Source organism: Natrix helvetica, assembly GCF_964273705.1.
Source record: "Natrix helvetica genome assembly, chromosome: Z".
Lineage (NCBI taxonomy): Eukaryota > Metazoa > Chordata > Lepidosauria > Squamata > Natricidae > Natrix > Natrix helvetica.
The window spans coordinates 81,977,280-81,998,855 of NC_138554.1; the positions used below are offsets into that span (position 1 = coordinate 81,977,280).

At 45.1% G+C, this 21,576-nt stretch overlaps 1 protein-coding gene across 1 annotated transcript in view; it reads right to left on the minus strand.

Annotated features, from left to right (window-relative positions):
- LOC309401586 (transmembrane channel-like protein 2) overlaps nt 1–21,576 on the minus strand; it is a gene marked incomplete at its 3' end in the record, with an annotated part of 156,208 nt that overhangs the window by 75,933 nt on the left and 58,699 nt on the right. Inside the window, exons 8-9 of the mRNA XM_081970654.1 lie at nt 16,336–16,434; nt 472–617 (exon numbers count right to left, since the gene is read on the minus strand). Of these exons, the coding sequence (XP_081826780.1) occupies nt 472–617; nt 16,336–16,434 (245 nt within the window). The remainder of the gene's footprint in view (nt 1–471; nt 618–16,335; nt 16,435–21,576) is intronic.

The window sequence follows — 21,576 nt, forward strand, 5'->3', positions numbered from 1 at the left end:
AGCAATTTCTGGGTTTTCTCTGCTGCTTCAGGTTGCCTCTGAATGTGAAAATTACCTTTTTAAAATACCACTGCTAAAATTCCATAAATTAGCTTTAAAATCTTTATTACTAATTAGGGACACACTGAATAAATGAATGAATGAATGAATGAACAAATGCTTCACTTACACTGTTCTGGCATACCTTTGAATAAATGCCACACTAATATATCATGTAATCTCAGATTAAGCTGGCATCCTCCAATTTCTGGGATTTTATGATTAAAATAGAATAAGTGGGTAGTTTCAATTTTGCTGTATATGGCTTGTATCTTCTGTGATAGTGAAATAAAATTATTGATGCCAAAGCAAGATCAATAACCTGAAGATGTGCATCTTTGCCTGTTTCCTTCTATTCAGTCTGAAAGAGATATGGTTGCTTCGGGGGAAATTATATAGTGTGGAGCTACACAAAGAACTAATAGAACTTACGATCTTATTACAACCATCAGGCTATATCCATACACGCCGATGACACCAACCATGAAATATGCCATTGGTAGTCTGTACTTTAACCAACCAATTGTTCTTTGATTGTTGTAGTAGCCATAGAAAATTGCTGAATATTTAATATAACCCTGAAAAGAGGAAAAGAATATATCGGATATCCACTGATACAGATTTAAAATCTAAGTTTATTCCATTATGAGTGACTGGTTGGGGACAACCTGGATTCATTCTAAAATTCTGATTATTGAAGGCTACGCCCCCATACCGGTACACTCCCCTGCCCTGCCCCCGTTTGCAAGGCGCTTCTCAAAGAGAAGGAAGTGAGGGCAGGGCTTCTTCAGAGGACCCAAGGCAAGAGCACCGGTGAAGCCCTCTCTGAAGCAGTTGGAAAAGGTACGCGTGGGTCGGAGGGGGGAGGAATTCAAACTTCATCCTCCTGGTGCAGTGCGGGGCATTGGGCAAACATTGGAGGGAATGACTCTGGCTCGCTCACGCTCTCTCCCTCCCTCCCTCCCTTGTGTAGTTTGATGCAGCCTGCAGTCAGTGAAGCTGGGCGCGTGCACACACAGAAGTTGGATTGGATATCTCTCCCATGGCTTGAAAACAGCTCCTCTGCCATCCCTCCACCATTCCCCCGCTGCCTTCCCCAAACACCTCCCCCATTGTAAATGCAGCATGCTGTCTGGGTGGGAAATGCAATAAAGACCACCCACTCACCTTCTGCTGGCAGGCTGGGGTGAGAGGAGAGGCAGAGAACCAGACGGGAGCCAATTGGAGCCTTCCAAAAGAAGGGGGATGGGGGAAAGTGTGTGTGCTACAGCATGGCCCTTTGTCTAGCTTCCTGCCTCCTCCTGTGGTCTTCTCAATGCTCGCTCATGCTCTCCCTCTCCAAGTGTAGTTTGATTGCAGGCGGAGCCACATTGCCTTTTCAAACCTGTAGTCAGTGAAGCTGGGCTGTATTTTTACATAGCTTTATCCAGTTGTGTATGTGTGAGAGAGAAATGGATGGGGGCCTGGGGAGGAAGTCATTCCCCCTCCCCTGGTAGCTGGATAAAGATATGCAAAAATCCAGCCCAGCTTCACTGACTACAGATTTGAAACAATATGGCTCCGCCCGCAATCAAACTAGACTGGGGAGGGAGAGCCCTGTTCTTTCAGAAGGCTCCATTAGGCTCCCCTCCGGCTTCTCTGTATCTCCTCTCACCCCAGCCTGCCAGCAGGAGGTGAGTGTGTAGGCTTTATTGCATTCCAGCCATTTCCCACCCGGACAAAACACTGTATTTGCAATGAGGGAGATGTTTGGGGAAGGCAACAGGAGAATGGGGGTGGCGGGGGGGTGGGTGGCAGAGATGTTGCTTTCAAGCCATTGGGAGAGATATCCAATCCAACTTTTGTGTGTGTGTGTGTGTGTGTGTGTGTGTGTGTCTGAGAGAGGGGGGAGGGAGGGAGAGAGGGAGGAAGGAGGGGAAGGGAGAAGAAAAAGGAAGAAGGAAATTTCTTTCGCAAAGGAGAAAAACAAATGTTGTCGCTTTAAATCAGAACTGAACATGCCTGGCTGTGGAATTCTGGGAGTTGAAGTCCACAAGTCCTAATGCTTATACCTTTAAATTGAAAGGTACAGGGAACAACAAATTGGTTATATGATTATATGTTATATGTTTTTATGTTTTTAAAGTTTGGGGGGGTTGTGCAATATGGGCTGTGTTTCTAAAAGGGTTTGGATGATTCCCTGTTTGTGAATGGAGCCAAACTTTCTCTAGGGTCATTATCTTATTATCTCTATCTGTCAGGAATGTGGAATGAGCCTCAGGCAGGTTTCTTTGTTAGCAGAAAGAAAGAAAAACAGCACAGCAATTTAGGTCTAGAAGGCTACTTGGAGGTCATCTAGTCCAACCCCCTGCTGTAGCAGGAAACCTTATACTGTCTGGATTATTTTGGTGCCTCTAACAGAGAGGAAAATTGCCAGAAAGGAGAAGGAGTTTACTAGGACAAAGCTGCCATGCAAAGGAAAGCAGAGATAGTCCTTGACTTATGACTACAATTGAGCCCAAAATTTTGGTTGCTAGGCAAGAGGGTTGTTAAGTGAGCTTCACCACATTTTACCCAATCCATGACATCTCCTGGTAAGTGACATCAAGTTGGCCACTCCCATCCAGTCACATGACTGCCAAGCCACTCCCACCCAGTCACATGTTTGCCGAGCCACTCCCACAAAACAGGCCACACCTACAGAATAGATTCTAAAAAATTTGAAACCCACCACTGATCAGTAGGTATGAGATGTCAGTTAACATCTTTTCAAAGAAATAGTTTCCTCAAATTATGTTGTCATAGCTGTGTCATGAGAGCAATGTTTCTGCTTTTCTAAACAATAGGAGAAGAGCCTGTTTACTAGAGTATACTGTATACTCCTACATTCTGTTCTGTGCTTATAATCATTTTTGCACATTTTCCATAGCAGTGTTTAGATCTAGTCTTTCACTATCATGTTGCAAAAGCAAAAATAAAATAAACAATAAGAACATCCTTTTTCTATCTAAGAATTTATTGTTATCATTAAATGTTCATAATCGTCTTGAAATATCTTACCACTTATTTCTCTGGGTTTTTCCAATGCCAGCATAAAATTATAGCCTCCAGAATATTCTTTCAAAATAAATGTCTTCAGCTAAAATTAAACCTGTCTGTCATCTTGTTGTATAACTGATTTACTGGAAAAATATTATTTAAGTTGAAGTCTAACTCATTTACGCTGCCTGGAACCTGGGCATACTGGCATCAACATTACTGACTATTCCTCTTTTACACAGTTGAATCTAATCTTAATGATATATACTCTATGAACTATATTGTGCTGATCTTTAATGCATCTGCAGATAGGCTAACTTTGTGAACCTGCAGTGGTAGTACCATGGGATAGGGATCATTATAAAATGCTAATATATAGTTTATCTGTATATAGTATTTCTATGAACAATTCTTACGATTTGATTCACACATATGTTTTATTTATTTTTATTTATTTATTTAATTATTTTATAATTAGTTTTAACAGATTAACAGAGTTGGAAGAGACCTTGTAGGTCATCTTGTCCAACCCCTGCCCGAGCAGGAGACCCTACAGCATTTTATGACAAATGGCAGTCCAATCTCTTCTTGAAAGCCTCCAGTGATGACGCTCCCACAACTTCCAAAGGCAAGCTGTTCCATTGGTTGACTGTTCTCACTGTCAGAAAATTTCTCATTTCTAGGTTGAGTCTCTTCCTGACCAGTTTCCATCCATTATTCCTTGTCTGGCCTTTGGGTGCCTTGGAAAAAAGCTTGATTCCTTTTCTCTTGTGGCAGCCCCTCAAATATTGGAACACTGCTATCATGTCTCCCCTGGTCCTTCTCTTCACTAAACTAGCCATGCCCAGTTCCTGTAACCATTCTTCATATGTTTTAGTATCCAGTCCCCTAATTATCTTGGTTGTTCTTCTCTGCACTCTTTCTAAAAACATCTTTTTCATAATGTGGTGACCAAAACTGAATGCAGTACTCTTACTAAGGCTTTATAGAGTGATCCCTCTGTAAATACAATTTAGGATTGCATTGGGTTTTTTGGCTGCCACAGCACACTGCTGGCTCATATTTAATTGGTTGTCAACTAAGACTCCAAGATCCTTCTCACAGTTACTGCTATTAAGCCTGGTTTCACCTAGTCTATATGTATACTTTTGGTTTTTCTTGCCTAAGTGTAAGACTTTACTTTTATCTACATTGAATTGCATTTTGTTAGATACGGCCCAATGTTCAATTCAGTTAAGTCCATCTGAATCTTGAGGCTATTATCTAGGGTGTTAGCTATTCCTGCCAGCTAAGTATCACCCACACATTTGGTAAGTTCTCCTTGTATTCCCTCATCTTATTCATTTATGAGGATATTGAAGAGTATTGGGTCTAAGATGGAACCTTGTAGTATGCCACTACTTCCCTCCATGTAAACATAGACCCATTAAAAACTACTCATTGGGTACACTTTGTCATTCAGTTACAAATCCATCTGGTGGTGATGCTATCTATCCCACTATTTTCTAGCTTGCCAAGAAGTAGGTTGCGGTCTACTTTGTTGAATGCCTTGCTGAAGTCTAAATATATTATGTCCACAGTATTTCTCTGGTCTACTAATTTAGTCACAATGTTGAAGAATGAAATAAGATTGGTTTGGCATGTTCTGTTTTTAACAAACCCATGCTGACTGCTAATTATTACTTTACTCATTTCTAGATGTTGGCGGATCTGTTTTTTTATTATCTTTTCTACTATCTTTCTTGGTATTGATGTTAGGCTGATTAGTCTATAGTTTCCTGGGTCTGTCCCCCCCCCCTCTTTTTTTGAAGATAGGAACCATATCAGGGGTGAAATTCAGCAGGTTCTGGAGAACTGGTAGCAGAAAATTTTGGAGAACTGGCAAATACCACTTCTGGCTGGCCTCAGAGTGGGGTGGGAATGGAGATTTTGCCGTATCCTTCCCCTGCCAGACCCACCAAGCCACATTTACAGAACCAGTAGTAAAAAAAAATGAATTTCACCACTGAACCATATCAACACTTTTCTACCGTGTTTCCCCGAAAATACGCCAGGGGCTTATATTTTTTTGACCCACGAAATATGGCCTTGGGCTTATTAAAGGGGAGGGCTTATTATTTTTGGGTTGCCGGGTGGCTGCTCCCTTGTGACTGGGTTCCCGAAGAGCCGGGCACAGCCTCAGGGTCGAATGGCTGTGTTGCGCTGTCGCAGCAGCAACGCAGCAGCCATGAGGTGACCAAGCTTATGAGCAGCCGCCCGGCAACCCCCCTTTCCAGCCGTGTATAGTGCCGCTGACCGACCTAGCAGTACCCGGAAGGCACCAAGCAACGCGAGCGCCTGTTCGCCGCCCTCCGCCTCCTGCGGCTCGGTGCCTTCGGAATGCCCCTAGGTGAGTGAATGGGGCTCTGCATGGCTGGAGGGGAGTTTCACAGCAGCTTTTCCTCTCCCCGCTCACGCGAAGGGCATCTGTGCTGCTGGCGCCGTCCGCCGCTTGGTTTTTTTTTTCAAAGCACGGAGGATGGATGCTGCTCTGGAAGTACGCTCTATGGTTGTACAATCTGCAGCCCACAACCATAGAGCGTACTTCCAGAGCGGCATCCATCCTCCGTGCTTTGAAAAAAAAAACCAAGCGGCGGACGGCGCCAGCAGCGCAGATGCCCTTCGCGCGAGCGGGGAGAGGAAAAGCCGCTGCGAAACTCCCCTCCAGCCATGCAGAGCCCCATTCACTCACCTAGGGGCATTCTGAAGGCACCGAGCCGCGGGAGGCAGAGGGCGGCGAACAGGCGCTCGCGTTGCTTGGTGCCTTCCAGGTACTGCTAGGTCGGTGAGCGGCGCTGTACCCGGCTGGAAAGGGGGGTTGCCGGGCGGCTGCTCATAAGCTTCGTCACCTCATGGCTGCTGCGTTGCTGCTGCGACAGCGCAACACAGCCATTCGACCCTGAGGCTGTGCCTGGCTCTTTGGGAGCCCGCTCGCAAGAGAGCAGCTGCCCAGCAACCCCCCTCCCTCTTCAGCTGGGCACAGCACCGCTCGCCGACCTAGCGGTACCCCGAAAGCACCAAGCAACGCAAGCGCCTTTGCCCCCACCTCATTACCGTGGCTTGGTGCCTTCGGGATACCGCTAGGTCGGCGAGCGGTGCTCTGCCTGGTCAGAGGGGGGGGGGATTGTCCAGAGGGTTTATTTTCGAGGGTGGGCTTATATTTTTGCGCACACGAAAAATGTCGCAAGGGGGTTGTATTTTCGGGGAAACACGGTAGTCCTCTGGAAGTTCCCAGTGTTCCAGGATTTTTGAAAGAGGTGACATCTGCCAACTCCCTTAGAACTCTGGGGTGTGATCTGTCAGGTCCAGGGATTTGTATTCATCAAGATCAGACAGGTGTTCTCTTATTATTAATTTTGCTTATTTTAATATTTATTTCTAGTCTGTCTTTTACAGTTATATTTGTGGTAGGCTGGGTTATAGTTTCTTTTTGTGTGAAGAACAATGCAAAGAATGAGTTAAGCAGCTCTGCATTCTGTCTGCTGCCTTTTACTTCCTTGCTGTCTTTTCTCTTTAGTGGACTGACTGTTTCCTTGATTTTTTTTCTTGTATTTGTATGTTGGAAGAAACTATTTTTATTATCTTTGACTTTTGTTGCCAGTCTTTGTTCATTCTGAGCCTTTGGTTTCCTGACTTTGTCTTTGCAGATTCTGGCTATTTGTTTATATGTTGCCCTAGTTGTGTGCCCCTCGTTCCATTTTTTGTACTTGTCCTTTTTGTCTTTCAATTTGTCAGAGAGATCTTTGTTCAGCCCTGCTGGTTTCTACTTGGATTTCTGGTTTTTCTTTTTTAGCAGTATTTTGCTGGTCCGGGCTTTTATGATAATATTTTTCAGAGTTTCCCAAGCTTCTTGAGTTATTTTCCCCTTTATATCTTTCAAAGATCCTGGAGCACCGAGGAACTGCCAGAGGACTGGAAAAGAGCTGATGTAGTTCCCATATTGAAAAAAGAAAAAAATAGATCCAGGAAACTATAGACCCATCAGCCTGACCTCAATACCAGGGAAGATTCTGGAAAAGATAATCAAGCAACAAATCAGCAAACACCTAGAAGCAAACAAAATAATTACCAAAAGCCAGCATGGGTTTGTCAAAAAAGATCATGCCTGACTAATCTTATTGCATTCTTTGACAAAGTGACAAAACTAGTGGACCAGAGGAATGCTGTTGATATAATTTACTTGGACTTCAGTAAGCATTTGACAAAGTAGACCATAACCTACTACTTGACAAAATAGAAAAATGTGGGTTAGACAGCATCACCACCAGATGGATTCGTAACTGGCTGACTAATCACATTCAAAGTGTAGTCGTCAATGGAACTGCATCTACAAAGAGGGAGGTATGCAGTGGGGTACCACAAGGCTCTGTTTTAAGGCCAGTACTCTTCAACATATTCATCAATGATTTGGATGAGGGGATAGATGGAAAACTGATCAAATTTGCAGATGACACCAAGCTAGCAAGAATAGCCAATACTCCGGAAGATAGGCTTAAGATACAGAAGGATCTTGACAGACTTGAATATTGGGCACTATCCAGAATGGTATTCAGCTGGTTTGGACCGGTTCTCCCGAACCGGTAGTAATAATTATGCACAGTTTGGAGACCAGCAAATGCCATCATTGGTTGACCCATCCCCTCTCTGCCCCTCCTACTCACTCTTTTTTGCCCCTCACCTGCCTAGAATCATGCCTGGCGGCATAGCTACTGCTACTCTCTGGTTCCCTCACTTGCTTTCACCAAGCTGCCCAGCTGATCTCTGCCTGGTGAGTCTTTCTTCACTTCTTCACAGCTACCTCCCCCATGGACCAGCTATGCTTGCCTGCTTTCCCTGTGGCCTTCCCGGCAGTCCCTGTGGCCCAGCCCACTTACCTGTCTTTCCTATTCCCTTCCACACAGCCCAGCCATGCTTGCCTGCTTTCCTTTCTCCATTTCACATGGTCCTGCCATGCTTGCCTGTTTTCCCTGTTCTCTTCCATGTGGCCCACAGCCCAGCCATGCTTGCCTGCCTTCCCTGTTCCCCTCCACACGGTCCCACCATGCTTGCCTGCCATTTGCCTTTCCCTCATGCCGGCAGCTCCCTTTCTCATTTCCCAATTGAGCACAGTACCCAGGATCCTCTTTGATAGTGTGCATGCCTAAGGTTTCCCCTCTTGCAGCCCGGTGCTGTGACAAAGGAGAGGAAAACATTGGGAGAGGCTTAAAAAACAAGCATTGCAAAAAAAAGAGTTTTTGTTAGTTTGCACTTTGCAGCTTACCATCACAGAAGTGTGTGTGTGTGTGTGTGTGTGTGTGTGTGTGTGTGTGTGTGTGTGTCTGTGTGTTGGGTTGAATAAGATGGATTGCAATGGCTGGTTTCATCCAAAGGAGTTTTTGTTTTGGGTGGGTCTCACTCTCCTATCCTTAGAAGGAGAGAGGGAAGGAGGAAGGGAATGGAGGGAGAGAGAGAGAGAAGGAAGAGGCAAGAAAGAAAGATAGATAGGAAGGAAGGAGGAAAGAGACAAAGAAAGAGAAAAAGGAAGAGAAAAAGAAAGAGAAAGAAAGAAAGAAAAAGAGAGAGGAGAGAGGGGAAGGTGAATGACATATAGTTGCATGGATGGATGGATGGATGGATAGTTAGGTAGATAGATACATGAAGGGAGAGAGGGAGGGAGGGAGAGAGAGAGAGAATAGGAGAGGAAGGAAGGACCACAAGTGGCACTAGTGTGGCTTCAGGTGATGCTTTAAAACAGCACAGCAATCTAGGGCTGGAAGGAATTTATGTAATATACATGTACACATATGACATATATACATATGATTAAATAGTATATTTTGGATGTTCAGTAGTAGTAAATAAATAGACAGGAAAATTGTATCTCGTTGAGGCCTTTGAGGCAAGGAGAAGCCAGTCACCCTAACCCTAACGCTTGATTTGGTTGATGTCAAGTTGGCCAAACCCCACACCCACCAAGTCACATGACCACCCAGCCATGTTCACCCAGTCACATGACCACCCAACCATGACCACCCAGTCACATGACCACCCAGCCATGACCACCCAGTCACATGACCACCCAGCCATGCCCACCCAGTCATATGACCACCAAGGTATGACTACTAAACAAGCCACATCGACACAACCAGTAGTAAAATAATTTGAATCTCACAAATGTCTAGGCTGCATAATCAGAGGGATAGAATCAAGATCTTGTGAAGTATTAATACTGCTTTATAATGCTTTGGTATTCCACACTTGGACTTCTACTACGCATGCCCAAGATGGTGTCCTGTGCAGGGGTACACTATTCCATCGTTGGTTCCAGGTCTAGCTATGAGAACTTCCTGGGACCTGGGGGGATACCCTTGAACTGTGATGTCCTGCCTTACAGCCGGAACATCGTGAGTGAAATGGGGCTGTTAGCGGTGAAAGGAGAATGGAGAGCGTCGGCGGCTGCTAGCGTGGGTGTGGTCAGCAGCTGCGGCGGGACGCCCGGTCTGGGGTCTCTGCAGCTGGCGTGGGAATGGTCGGCGGTGGCGGCTGGATGCCCGGTCTGGGGTCTCTACAGCTGCCGCTCCCAATGCTGTGGTGTTATCCTGGTTGCTCCTCCCCTCCTCCTTGCTTATGAACATGATAAATTAGATCAGCGGGGAGTGGCTGAGGCAGCTGGCATGGATACTAATGCCAGCAGAAAATGGCTTCGGGAGCTGGCGTGGACGCGGTTGGAGTGGGGGGGTCTTTCGTTGTGCCCCCCTGGTATTACCGCCGTTGCCTGGGCCACCGTACTGTACCATTTGGCCATTTGCCCCCCCCTCCTGTGATATTATGGACTGGGTCAACGGAATGCAGCCCTGGCGATGGATATGAGTGCGGCTGGCGTGGGCGGAGCTTAGCTGTTGGAGTCGGAGTTTGAGCAGCGGCCGATGCCGCCACTGTCCACGTTGTCACCATCACTGTCCGCTTCACTACCTTACAAGCTAGCATCTGCTGCGATTTTGGACAGCTGGTCATTACCCTTACATATTGTCCCCAACACCGATTATTTTTATGATGGACATAGGTTTCCTGCTATCCCCTTGAACACCCCCATGGACACGTCATCTCCTCGTTCCATCTCCCTATGATGTCATCCCGTTTGGTTGATGTCACACTCTCCTCTATGCTATACTGCGACAGAACTTTATTCCCTCCGGGAACTCCCCCATTCCCGGGGATGGCCTTCTGGCCTATCAAGATGCTTCCTTAATGACGGATCTTGGGATCCTGAGAGGTGGCATGCAAAGAAGAGACTTCTTAAGGGTTTTTTACAGGGGCTTTTAAACTAAATTTTAAGGGGGGGAGGGGGTTTGATTTGGATGGCTCAGACAGGCTTGGGGGGGAAGTCTGCCGGGGCACAGGCCAGAGCTAACTAATGGGCATGGGTTGGGAGGGCTAGGAAGGGTTGGGATTCCGGGGGAGACATTAAGCCATTCCATTGGCTTATCCCATGGGGGTTCACCATCTCTACTGTTTGTGGGAGAGGCAGATATGGTGGGGGCCAAGGGCCAAATGATGTTCGGAGGACACGGGTTTGCTGTTTAAGAGTGATCGCACATTCTGACCCTCATCACCCTTCTCACACCCCCGGGTGCCCGGGATTACAGGACCCTGGTCTCCGGCTGGTGTCACTTAACGCCAGGTCCATGGTACATAAGGTTCCCCTCATTTACGACCTCATGCAAGAGGGTAGAGCGGACCTGGCATGCATTACGGAGAACTGGTTGGGCCATGAGGGGTGTGTGCCCCTTAGCGAACTATGCCCACCAGGCTTCTGGGAATTTCACCAGCCAAGAGCCCAGGGCAGGGGCGGGGGTGGTGGGGGTGGTTATTAGGGAAAGTCTCAGACCTCAGGAGGTCACTGTGCCTCAGATAGGTGGGTGTGAGTCCCTCTTTGTGAAGTAGGGCCTTGGAGATCAGGTGGGCCTTTTTGTTACGTAACTGTCTCCCTGCTACATTTTATCGGCCCTGCCGGAGCTGCTGAATGTCTTAGCAGGATTGGCGGTTGATTTTCCCAGGCTTATGGTCCTGGGGGATTTCAATCTGCCTTCCATTGGCAAGACATCCGAGTCAGCTCGGGAGTTCATGGCTTCCATGACAGTTATGGACCTAACTCAGTTAATTCAAGACCCCACCCATAATGGGGGGACACACGCTCGACCTGATTTTTGTCTCTGGGCAGTGGATGATTGATCTAGATTTAGGGGATATTTCTGTTCAACCCTTGTCATGGTCTGATCATTTCCTCATCAGGCTTGACTTCCATACTGCTACCCCTCGCCGCAGGGAGGTGGAACTGACTAGATGGTTCCACCCCAGGCACCTGATGGACCCTGAAAGGTTCCTGATGGTGCTTGGGACTTTTCCTGAATCCCTTGCTCACAGCTCGACCGAAGCCCTAGTGGAAGCCTGGGATAGGGCGGCCGCTGGGGCCTTGGATCGCGTTGTGCCTTTGCGGCCTCTGACCCAGTGTCGATCCCGGATGGCTCCCTGGTTTACCAAGGAGCTCCAGGAGATGAAACGCCAGAAAAAACGGCTAGAGAGTGGCTGGAGGGCCAGCCGGTACGAATCTGATCGAAGACTAGTAAGAATTCATATTAAATCCTACTTAGTGGCGATAGAAGTGGCAAAATGGCAACATTTTTCCGCTCTTATCGCATCCGCAGATAACCGCCCAGCCGCCCTGTTTAGGGTGACCCGCTCCTTACTTAACCAAGGAACTGGGGAAGACCCCTTGCAGGGTAGAGCTGAAGAATTTGTTCAGTATTTGCAGGATAAAATCGCTCAGATCCGGACAGGCTTGGACTCTGACTGGGTAGATTCGGGCGAGCCGACGGGGATAAATCTTGAGGAGACAATCTGGGATGGGTGTGACCCTGTGACCCCCGAAGGCTTGGACAGGATTATGGGGAGACTCAGTGCTGCCACTTGTGTGCTGGACGCGTGTCCCTTTTGGTTAGTTTCGGCTTCCCGGGAGGTGACACGAGGCTGGCTCCAGGCGATTACCAACGCTTCATTGAGAGAGAGGTTCTTTCCCACTGCCTTGAAGGAGGCGGTGGTGAGGCCCCTCCTTAAGAAGCCTTCCCTGGACCCAGCTTCTTTAGCCAACTATCGTCCGGTCTCCAACCTTCGCTTTGTAGCAAAGGTTGTCGAGAGTGTGGTAGCCCGTCAGCTTCCCCAGTACCTGGATGAAGCTGTCTACCTGGATCTGTTTCAGTCGGGTTTCAGGCCCAGGTATAGCACGGAGATGGCATTGGTCACGTTGGTCGATGATCTCTGGTGGGCCAGGGACAGGGCTGCTCCTCTGCCCTGGTCCTATTAGACCTCTCGGCGGCTTTCGATACCATCGACCATTGTATCCTACTGCAACAACTCAGGGGGTTGGGAGTGGGGGGCACCGTTTTACGGTGGTTCTCCTCCACTGACGTGCAGTCAAGTGAGGCAAGTGAGGCACAGCCTCACCACTCTCATCATGAAAAAAAAGTAAAAGGAAAAAGCTGAGCTAGTTGCTGCCTCACCGTGGATGACTCTGCTTAACCTCACTGGTGCTCTCCCTCCCCAAGTGTAGTGACTTCCTCCCCAGGCCCCCATTCATTTCTCTCTCACACACACACAGCTGGATAAAACTATATAAAAATCTAGCCCAGCTTCACTGATTACAAGTTTGAAAAGGCAATGTGGCTCCACCTGCAATCAAACTACACTTGGGGAGGGAGAGCACAAGCGAGCACTGAGGAGACCACAGGAGGAGGCAGGAAGTCAGGCAAAGAGCCATGCTGTAGTACACACACTTCCCCCCAGCCTCTTTCTTTTGGAAGGCTTGGCTTGGCTCCCCTCCGGCTTCTCTGCCTCTCCTCTCACCCCAGCCTGCCAGCAGGAGGTGGTGGGTGAGCTTTATTGTGTTCCAGGCATTTCCCACCCAGACAGCAGGCTGCATTTGCAATGGTGGAGGTGTTTGGGAAAGGCAGCAGGGGAATGGGGGGGGGGATGGCAGAGGAGCTGCTTTCAAGCCACTGGAAAAGATATCCAATCCAACTTTTATGTGTGTGTGGGGGTTTGTTTGAGAGTGAGTGAGAGAGGGAAGGGGTAGGAGAGATAGTCCAATCCAACTTCTGTGTGTGTGTGTGTGTGTGTGTGTGTGTGTTTGAGAGAGGGGGAGGAAGGGAGAGAGGGAGGAAGGAGGGGAAGGAGAAGAAAAAGAAAAAGAAAGAAGGAGCAAAGGAGAAAAACAAATGCTGTCGCTTTAAATTGGAACTGAGCATGCCTGGCTGTGGAATTCTGGGAGTTGAAGTCCACAAGTCTAAAAATATTTGAAACCCAGCACTGTGTCAGTGCCTCACCAGTCATAAACCTCACCGCACGTCACTGTTCTCCTCCTACCTGTCAGATCGGTTGCAGTTTGTGTTGACCGGAGGGCAGGGATCGATCCCCAGGCACGTCACTTGTGGGGTGCGCCAGAGGTCAGTTCTCTCACCCCTCCTGTTCAACCTATATATGAAACCGCTGGGCGAGATCATCCGTGGTTTTGGGGTACGGTATCATCAATATGCTGATGATACCTAACTTTTCATCTCTACCCCAAACCACCCAAACAATGCCCTCGATGTGATCTCCCGATGCCCGGGGGCTGTGCAGATCTGGATGGGGAGGAACAGGCTCAAGCTCAATCCCTCCAAGACTGAGTGGCTGTGGTTTCCGTCATCCCGATTTGTGCATCTTGTTTCATCTTTGATGATAGGGGGAGAAATTTTAGCCCACTCAGAGAAGGCTCGCAATCTGGGAGTCCTGGATAAGCGGCTTAGTTTAGAAGAACACCTGATGGCCGTGACCAGGGGGCCCTTTTACCAGGTTTGCCTGGTACGTCAGTTGCACCCCTTCCTGGATCGGGATGCTCTGTGCACAGTCACTCATGCCCTCATCCTTTCTTGCCTGGACTACTGCAACGCTCTCTACATGGGGCTGCCCTTGAAGAGCACCTGGAGGTTTCAGCTGGTCCAGAATGCGGCCGCGCGGGTTATCATGGGGGTACCTAGGTGCTCCCATGTTACACTCCTTTTAGGAGGCCTGCACTGGTTGCCGGTTGTTTTCCGGGTGCAATTCAAGGTATTAATTATGACCTTTAAAGCGTTCCATGGCTTAGGCCTAGGGTAACTGCGAGACCACCTACTGCCACCAGTAGCGTCCCAGCGTCCAGTACAATCCCACAGAGTTGGCCTCCTCAGGGTGCCGTCGGCCAGACAGTGTCGGCTGGTGACCCCCAGGGGGAGACCCTTCTCTGTGGGAGTGCCTTCCCTCTGGAATGAGCTGCCCCCGGAGCTTCGCATAATCCTTGACCTCCAGTCCTTCCGACGCGCCCTAAAAAGTTGGCTTTTCCAGCAAGCCGGCCTGGCCTGTTAATTTTAATTTATTTAATTTATTTTTTAAATGTATTGTCCTATAAATTGGGTTTATTTTTGGGATATGTATTTAATTTCTTTTTAACTTTCGGGATGTGTGTTTTTTAATGTTGTATGCCGCCCTGAGTCCTTTGGGAGAAGGGTGGCATATAAATCCAATAAAACAAACAAACAAACACACTTGGAATACTGCATCCAGTTTTGGTCGCCATGATGTAAAAAAGATGTGGAGACTCTAAAAAAAGTGTAGAGAAGAGCAACAAAGATGATTAGGGGACTCAAGGATAAAATAAACATATAAGGAACAGTTGCTGGATATGTCTTGTCTTATGAAAAGAAGGATTAGGGGTGACATAATAGTAGTGTTCTGATACCTCAGGGGTTGCCACAAAAATGAGGGTGCCAAACTATTCTCCAATGCACCTTAGGGTAGAACAAGAAGCAATGGGTGGAAACTAATCAAGGAGAAACAACTTAAAATTAATGAGAAATTTCCTGATAGTTAGAACAATTAATCAGTTGAACAACTTGCCTCCAGAAGTTGTAAATGCTCCAACACTGGAGGTTTTTAACAAGAGATTAAATAACTATTTGTCTGAAGTGGTCTAGGGTTTCCTACCTAAGCAGGGGGTTGGACCAGAAGAACTCCAAGTCCCTTACAACTCTGTTATTCTATTCCATTCCATTCTATTCTATTCTATTCTATTCTATTCTATTCCACATTTTCATCCAAGGAATCTTTCTCAAGTTCTCTCTGAGTTGGTTAAAATCAGCTCTTTTAAAATCTAGGACTCTGGTATCATTATGCTTTATTGCTTGTATTTGTGTTATGTTGACATAGTATGACATGGTCACTCTCACCCAAGTTTCTTCCAGTTTTAACTTCCCCCATCACTTCTTTTCTGTTTGTAAGAATTGAGTCCAGTATGACTGTCCCTCTATTTCCCTCCTCTACCTTTTGGACAACAAAGTTGTAAAACTAGGTTGGTTAGGAACCTATTTGATTTCTCACTTAGTGCGGAATTAGTCTTCAAATTAATGTCAGGATAATTGAAGTCCCCCTTTACTATTGTTTCCTACATACACTGTATTTTTCGGAATATAAGATGTTCCAAAGTATAAGACACACCTAACTTTTGGGGAAGAAAACAAGGAGGAAAAATCTGCCTCTGCCTCCCAGCAATTTGCCTCCCTGCAGCAAACAGAAAAAACAGACCTCAATTTTCACCTTCTTTTAGGGAAAGGTGCATCTTATATTCCAAAAAATACGGTATTTTTTAGTTGGTTAGCAAAAAGCACATCAATTTTTCTGCTTGATTGGGTGGCCTATAGTATATACCTAAGGTTATGACATTTTTTCTTCTATATTGACCCATATGCATTGTAGGAGGTTTTCGTCTAGGAGGTTTTTATAGTCACTGAATCTTGTGTCTCAGTGATCTATATATTGCTCCACACCAAACAAATTCCAAATCACAGAATCCAAATTCACAAGGCAGTATGTGTGTCATTCATACATAATCTGCTCTTCCATTCCCAAACAATATTCCCCTAACAAAGGGGAATGAAAACTGAACCAGACTTTATGTAATTGTACATTTCCATGATACTTTGTGTGTGTGTGTGTGTGTGTGTGTCTACACACACACACACATATATACATATATAATTTGCAATGTTCATTTACATAAATATTTTGTAACAATATTGTGTCATGTAACATTTCATTTATTATGCTTAAATTTAATCTTTTTTGCTTATCCAATTCCCTTGGTCATGAAAGACTGAGGAACGAAGATTAAATAAAAATGCAAGAAGTACCTACCTCAAAATCCCAAAGAACAGAGAAATCCATAGCAGTGGGTTGTTCAGCCCTGGGTACAGTTTTTCTAGGTATTCTTCCATATGGCATACCCATTAAAATCTATAACCAAATTATTTTTAATGCTATATGACGTGATAAAAATTTATCACCTATTAATAACAGAATAAAACTCTACTTCAGTTTATAAACAGATAAGGACACAGAAATAGTGAAAAAGATTGGAAAATATTCATTTCTATTCCAGTATCAAAAAGGAAAAGTGCTAAATAATGCTTAACCATATAATTGCACGTACATCACCTGCAGATAAGAGCTTGTAATACAGGCTTCAACTGCCAGATTCAAACACAGTTCTAAGACATCAACTTTCTTCACTGCTAATTTTGAATGGTTGTTTCCTGCAAATGTCCCCTCCCAACGCCTCACCTATAAGCTCTCTTGGGAGGAGCCAATCTACAACCACCTGTGTTAAATATTGTCTGTGAGCCTGCCTACGAAGCTGCTGCTTTCGTTTCTCAGCCCTTCTCACTCTAGCATCAGGGACTGACTGCCTTTGAGCCTCCTCACTGCTCCATGCCTCAGGCACCTCCTGGTGGCCAACCAGCCCCTCTGGTCCCTGCTCTGAATCTGCAACCTGCACAGGGTCTTCCACATCATCCAGGGCAGACTGAAATGATCCCTTGCTATCTGAGTCCATCAGCAGCTGAACCAGATCCTGCTGGGCCACAACACCATGCAAGGCCCAAAACTAGTGGCCATTCCATGCCTGGTTTCGTAGCCGGTGTTTGAGAATGGCATTCTGCAGCTTGGTGCCCCTCCTTTCCACACTTGAAACAGGCTGAGGGTTTTGGAGAAGATGCCATTTGCGGATTGAAAGGTTCTTGTTTCCATTGGGGTGGAGATTTCTTCCACACTCACCCGCTCGGTACTGGTTCCTGGTCATGTCGATCTCAGCCTCTTAGGCAGTGAGATACCAAGGAAAGGAGTTTTTCTTTCTAATTGCAGATTTCGGTGTTGGTTGGGAGTGGGCCCCAATCCATGTGCCAATTGGGGTGGAGGGTTTGCTTGGTCCCCTGCTGTTGCTGCTGTGCCATCTGCTTGATCAGCAGGACCCAGAGGAGGGCCATGGCCCCCCTGGCATCATCCGTGGCTGCTGCCCTCCCAATGCTTCTTTGTTGCCATTCTGGCTCCCCTTGGATGTTAAGATTTTCCAAAATCTCCATCACTGGGTTACATGTCTCTTCAGACGATCCTCTCTCAGTGAGGCTTCATTTAGCTTTCTCTGATCAGAGGGGGGTTCTACCTCCAATTTCCACTCCAATTTATCTACTTCAGCTGCTGTGGGGAAGAGCGATGGGAGCCATTTGGTCTTTTGTTTTTCCTTAATGTCCAGTTCCAAAGTTTCAATTAGTTATGCAAGTCTTATTTCAAGGTTCTGGTCCACCTTAAATTTAGTTAATTCAACTACTGTGAAACCAGAAGAGAAGCTGGAGCCATCTTAATCTTTTGCAGAAAAAAAGGAAGAAAAAAACCCCTTCATATTTCCTGGTTCTTGACTCTGTTATTATTTCCTTTCCTTGCCACTCCTCACCTCTTGTTGGTCATAGCTGCTCAAAATATATTAATTGGAACAAGCTTGCAAACAGTCAAAACTCGGGTATGTTTCTTCTTCGCCTCCTGCTTTTCCAAGTTCTGATTTACGGCGGTTGGTTAATTAGACTTTCCCACATAGGCAAGATTAGGTTATCAGTTGTCAGTGAGGAGATAGTGTTTTTTTCTTGATCTTTCTCCCTTGTTGCATTCCATCTCTCATTAATTGAGATTGCTTAAGATATGTTAGTTAAAAAAAACTCAGATGAAATAAATCTTCATGCTCCTAGACTCCTAGACTCCTTTAAAAACATAATCCTTTCAAGTTGGAAGCCAAATTTAGAGTTAGTATTTGAGTGGGTTTTTGCCTTTCTGTCTGAATTGTTTCAAACAAATGGCTTTTGGGGGGGGCTAGTGTTTCAACCCTCCATTTTTCCCCTTTCTTTCTTTTTGAAAAATCCTGGTCTGACCATCAATATTATTTATTCTCTCAAGATTCTTTGCCTTTTCCAAGTTCTATTTATGGCTGTGAGTTAGATGAATTTTCTTACCAGTCTTTCATCTCTTTCCCACACTCCTGTTCATTTGCTTTGGCTGGAAGTCAGCTTCTTGTGCAGCATGTTGTCATGCTGCCACCCGTACTCTGATTCAGAGGGCAAATCTATGACCTGCGAGGGAGCTGTTACCTCCCCCTGGGTCTGATGAGATGCTGCCCCTTCTTAGCCCCCCCTCCAGTGAGGTTCCGATCTAAGAAAGATCTTGGAGATGGTTTGTCAGTCAGGGTTCATGTGAGACTCTTGAGAGCCCAAACAACCCCCATGCCTGTCCAGCTGGAGAAGTTCTGGTCGATTCCCCACCTCAACCTCTCTGATAGGGTACATGGAGCAGGCCTCTGCTTGGTGGGGGGTTGATGTCTCCCTCCAGCATTCAGCTTCTCCTTGCTCACTGTTGTGCTTGGACATGGTTTGTAGGGTCCCCTTGGTAGACCAAAAATTGTTTCTCCGGGCTGACCTTTTGCAGAGTTGTTTTATGTAAGAGTTCCTCTCCTAGCTTAAGAAAGTGCAGACTCTTGAAATGGTGTGTTTCAAAAGGAAGCTTTTATTAAGTAGAATAGAAACCATTAAGTTCAAAGCAACATCTGAATCCCCTTAGGCAAGTAGAATTAAAGCAGTAGAGACCCCTCCCATTAGTTAGAATGTAGATTTTAGCCAATACACAAGCATGAAGATGTTTCCTTTACCAACTGCCCTGAGAACCGAACAAACATACATTCCCATGCTATCTTCCATTAGACATTAAAGTGAAATGTCCCACATGGCCATTATAAACATTCCCCCAAAAGGTAAAGGGATATCAAGGCACTTTGGTGCCAGGAAACTATTATTAAAATTATTTTAATGCTATGTGAGGTGCTAAAATTTATCACCTATTAATAACAGAATAAAACTACTTCAGTTTATAAACAGATAAAAATATTCATTTTGGAAAATATTCATTTCTATTCCAGTATCAAAAAGGAAAAGTGCTAAATGTTGCTTAACCATATAATTGCACATACATCACCTGCAGATAAGAGTTTGTAATACAGGTTTCAACTGCCAGATGTACAAGATGGATTCAGAAGAATAGGAGGTGTCTGAGATCACATTATTAACTAGTTGATAATGGAAAAATGTAGGAGTTGGAAAAAGACATCCACAGTTGCCTTATTGATTATTGAAATTATTCAGATTGTTCTACTTTATTTTTGTAGATTACATCAATTATAGACATTCCTTAAGGACTATATTCGGCTGCTTCATCTCCTATGGAAGAATTGGTATGATAACCCAGAAAGCAACAGTTAGAATTGAATATTGAAAATGGTTGAAAATTGGGAAAAGTATATGCTAGGATTCAACCTTTTAATTTAATTTGTATGGAAAATATAATGTGAAAATGATGGATAAAAACAGTGGTCCCCATCCTTTTTGGCACTAGAGACTGGTTTTGTGGAAGATAATTTTTCCACAAAATGGGGGTGGTAGAAGGAGGAGTCTGTAATCTAGATGCATAGTTTACAATAGGGTTCACACTCCTATTGTAGAATGAGATTCTAATGCCTGATTATCTGAGCTGGAGCTGAGGCGTTGATGCTAGCACGGGGAGCATCAGTTGCAAATACAGATGAAGCTTTGCTTAGTTCTAACAGGTCACAGACCAGTTGTAAGAGTTTCTGTTTTAGCTTAAGAAAGTGAAGACTCTTAAAATGGAGTATTTCAAAAGGAAGCTTTTATTAAGTAGAATAGAAACCATTAAGTTCAAAGCAATGTCTGAATCCCCTTAGGCAAGTAAAATTAAAGCAGTAGAGATCCCTCACATTAGTTAAAATGTAGATTTTAGCCAATACACAAGTGTGACGATGTTTCCTTTACCAACTGCCCTGAGAACCAAACAAACATACATCCCATGGCTATCTTCTGTTAGACATTAAAGTGAAATGTTCCACATGGCCATCATAAACATTCCCCCAAAAGGTAAGGGGATCTCAAGGCACTTTGGCGCTAGGAAACCAGTTGTAAAATATCAGTTGTCACAGGCACTACTAATAAATCAACTCCAAGGCCCCCCTCCTCCCAATTGAATGGCAGTATTATTTTTAGGGATCTGACACCAATACTGATTCATGGTTCAGGGGTTGGGGGGCTCTGGATTAGAAGAAATAAAAATTGGAATTAACAATGACAGAAAAAAAATTGACCAATTTCAAATATGGCGATGATGCCATATTGATGGCTAGAAGTAAAGAAGAGTTATGGAATCTGTTGATAGAAATGAAGGGAGAAAGTGCCAAAAGTGTCCTGCTCTTCCATTATATAAAGTGTATTCAGTTTCCAGTTATAGCAGATGTGTATGATAGCTGGACCATCAAAACAGGCTAATGAAGAAAAATATCTTTAAATTGTGGTGATTAAAAAATAGCATTGAGAACCCCACGAACTGTAGTAAAAACAAAGGATCTACTTGTGATAATGAAGATAAAACTTAGATAAATGATGAAAAGTCATAACCTTGATGCTGGGAAAAATTAAAGACAATAAAAAAGAGACAAACAGAAGATACTGTCGCGATGACACAAACATGGACTTAGAAAAGCTCAAAGAAGCAGTTACCAATAGACAATTGTAGTAAAATGGTGCCTCAGGGACGTGCGGTCAGGGGAGGCAGGGGAGGCAGAGCCTCACCTCTCTTTATGAAATAATAGTATATAATATTATATACTATATATATATATTAGTGTTACAACCCCTGGTATGCCTAAATATGGGAGGAAGGTCACTACTCCCTCTTTCTGTCCTTCGGCTTATCACACAAGACCATGCAGGCAGAAAACCATATTTTTATTTTTAATGTTGCCTTTTTATATTTGTATTGTATTTGTACTGATAAATAAATAAAGGGAGACTAGTATAGATCTATTTCGAGCTAATTAGCTCTCATCAGCTAGCCATACCCTTACTGGGATTCGAACCTGGGCTGTATTATATCTTAGGCAGGAGTCTTAGCCACTAAGCCACAGGCTGTCCTCCTTATCAGTTGAGCCAGGGAAATAGGTATGTATTAGTGTTACAACCCCTGGTATGCCTAAATATGGGAGGAAGGTCACTACTC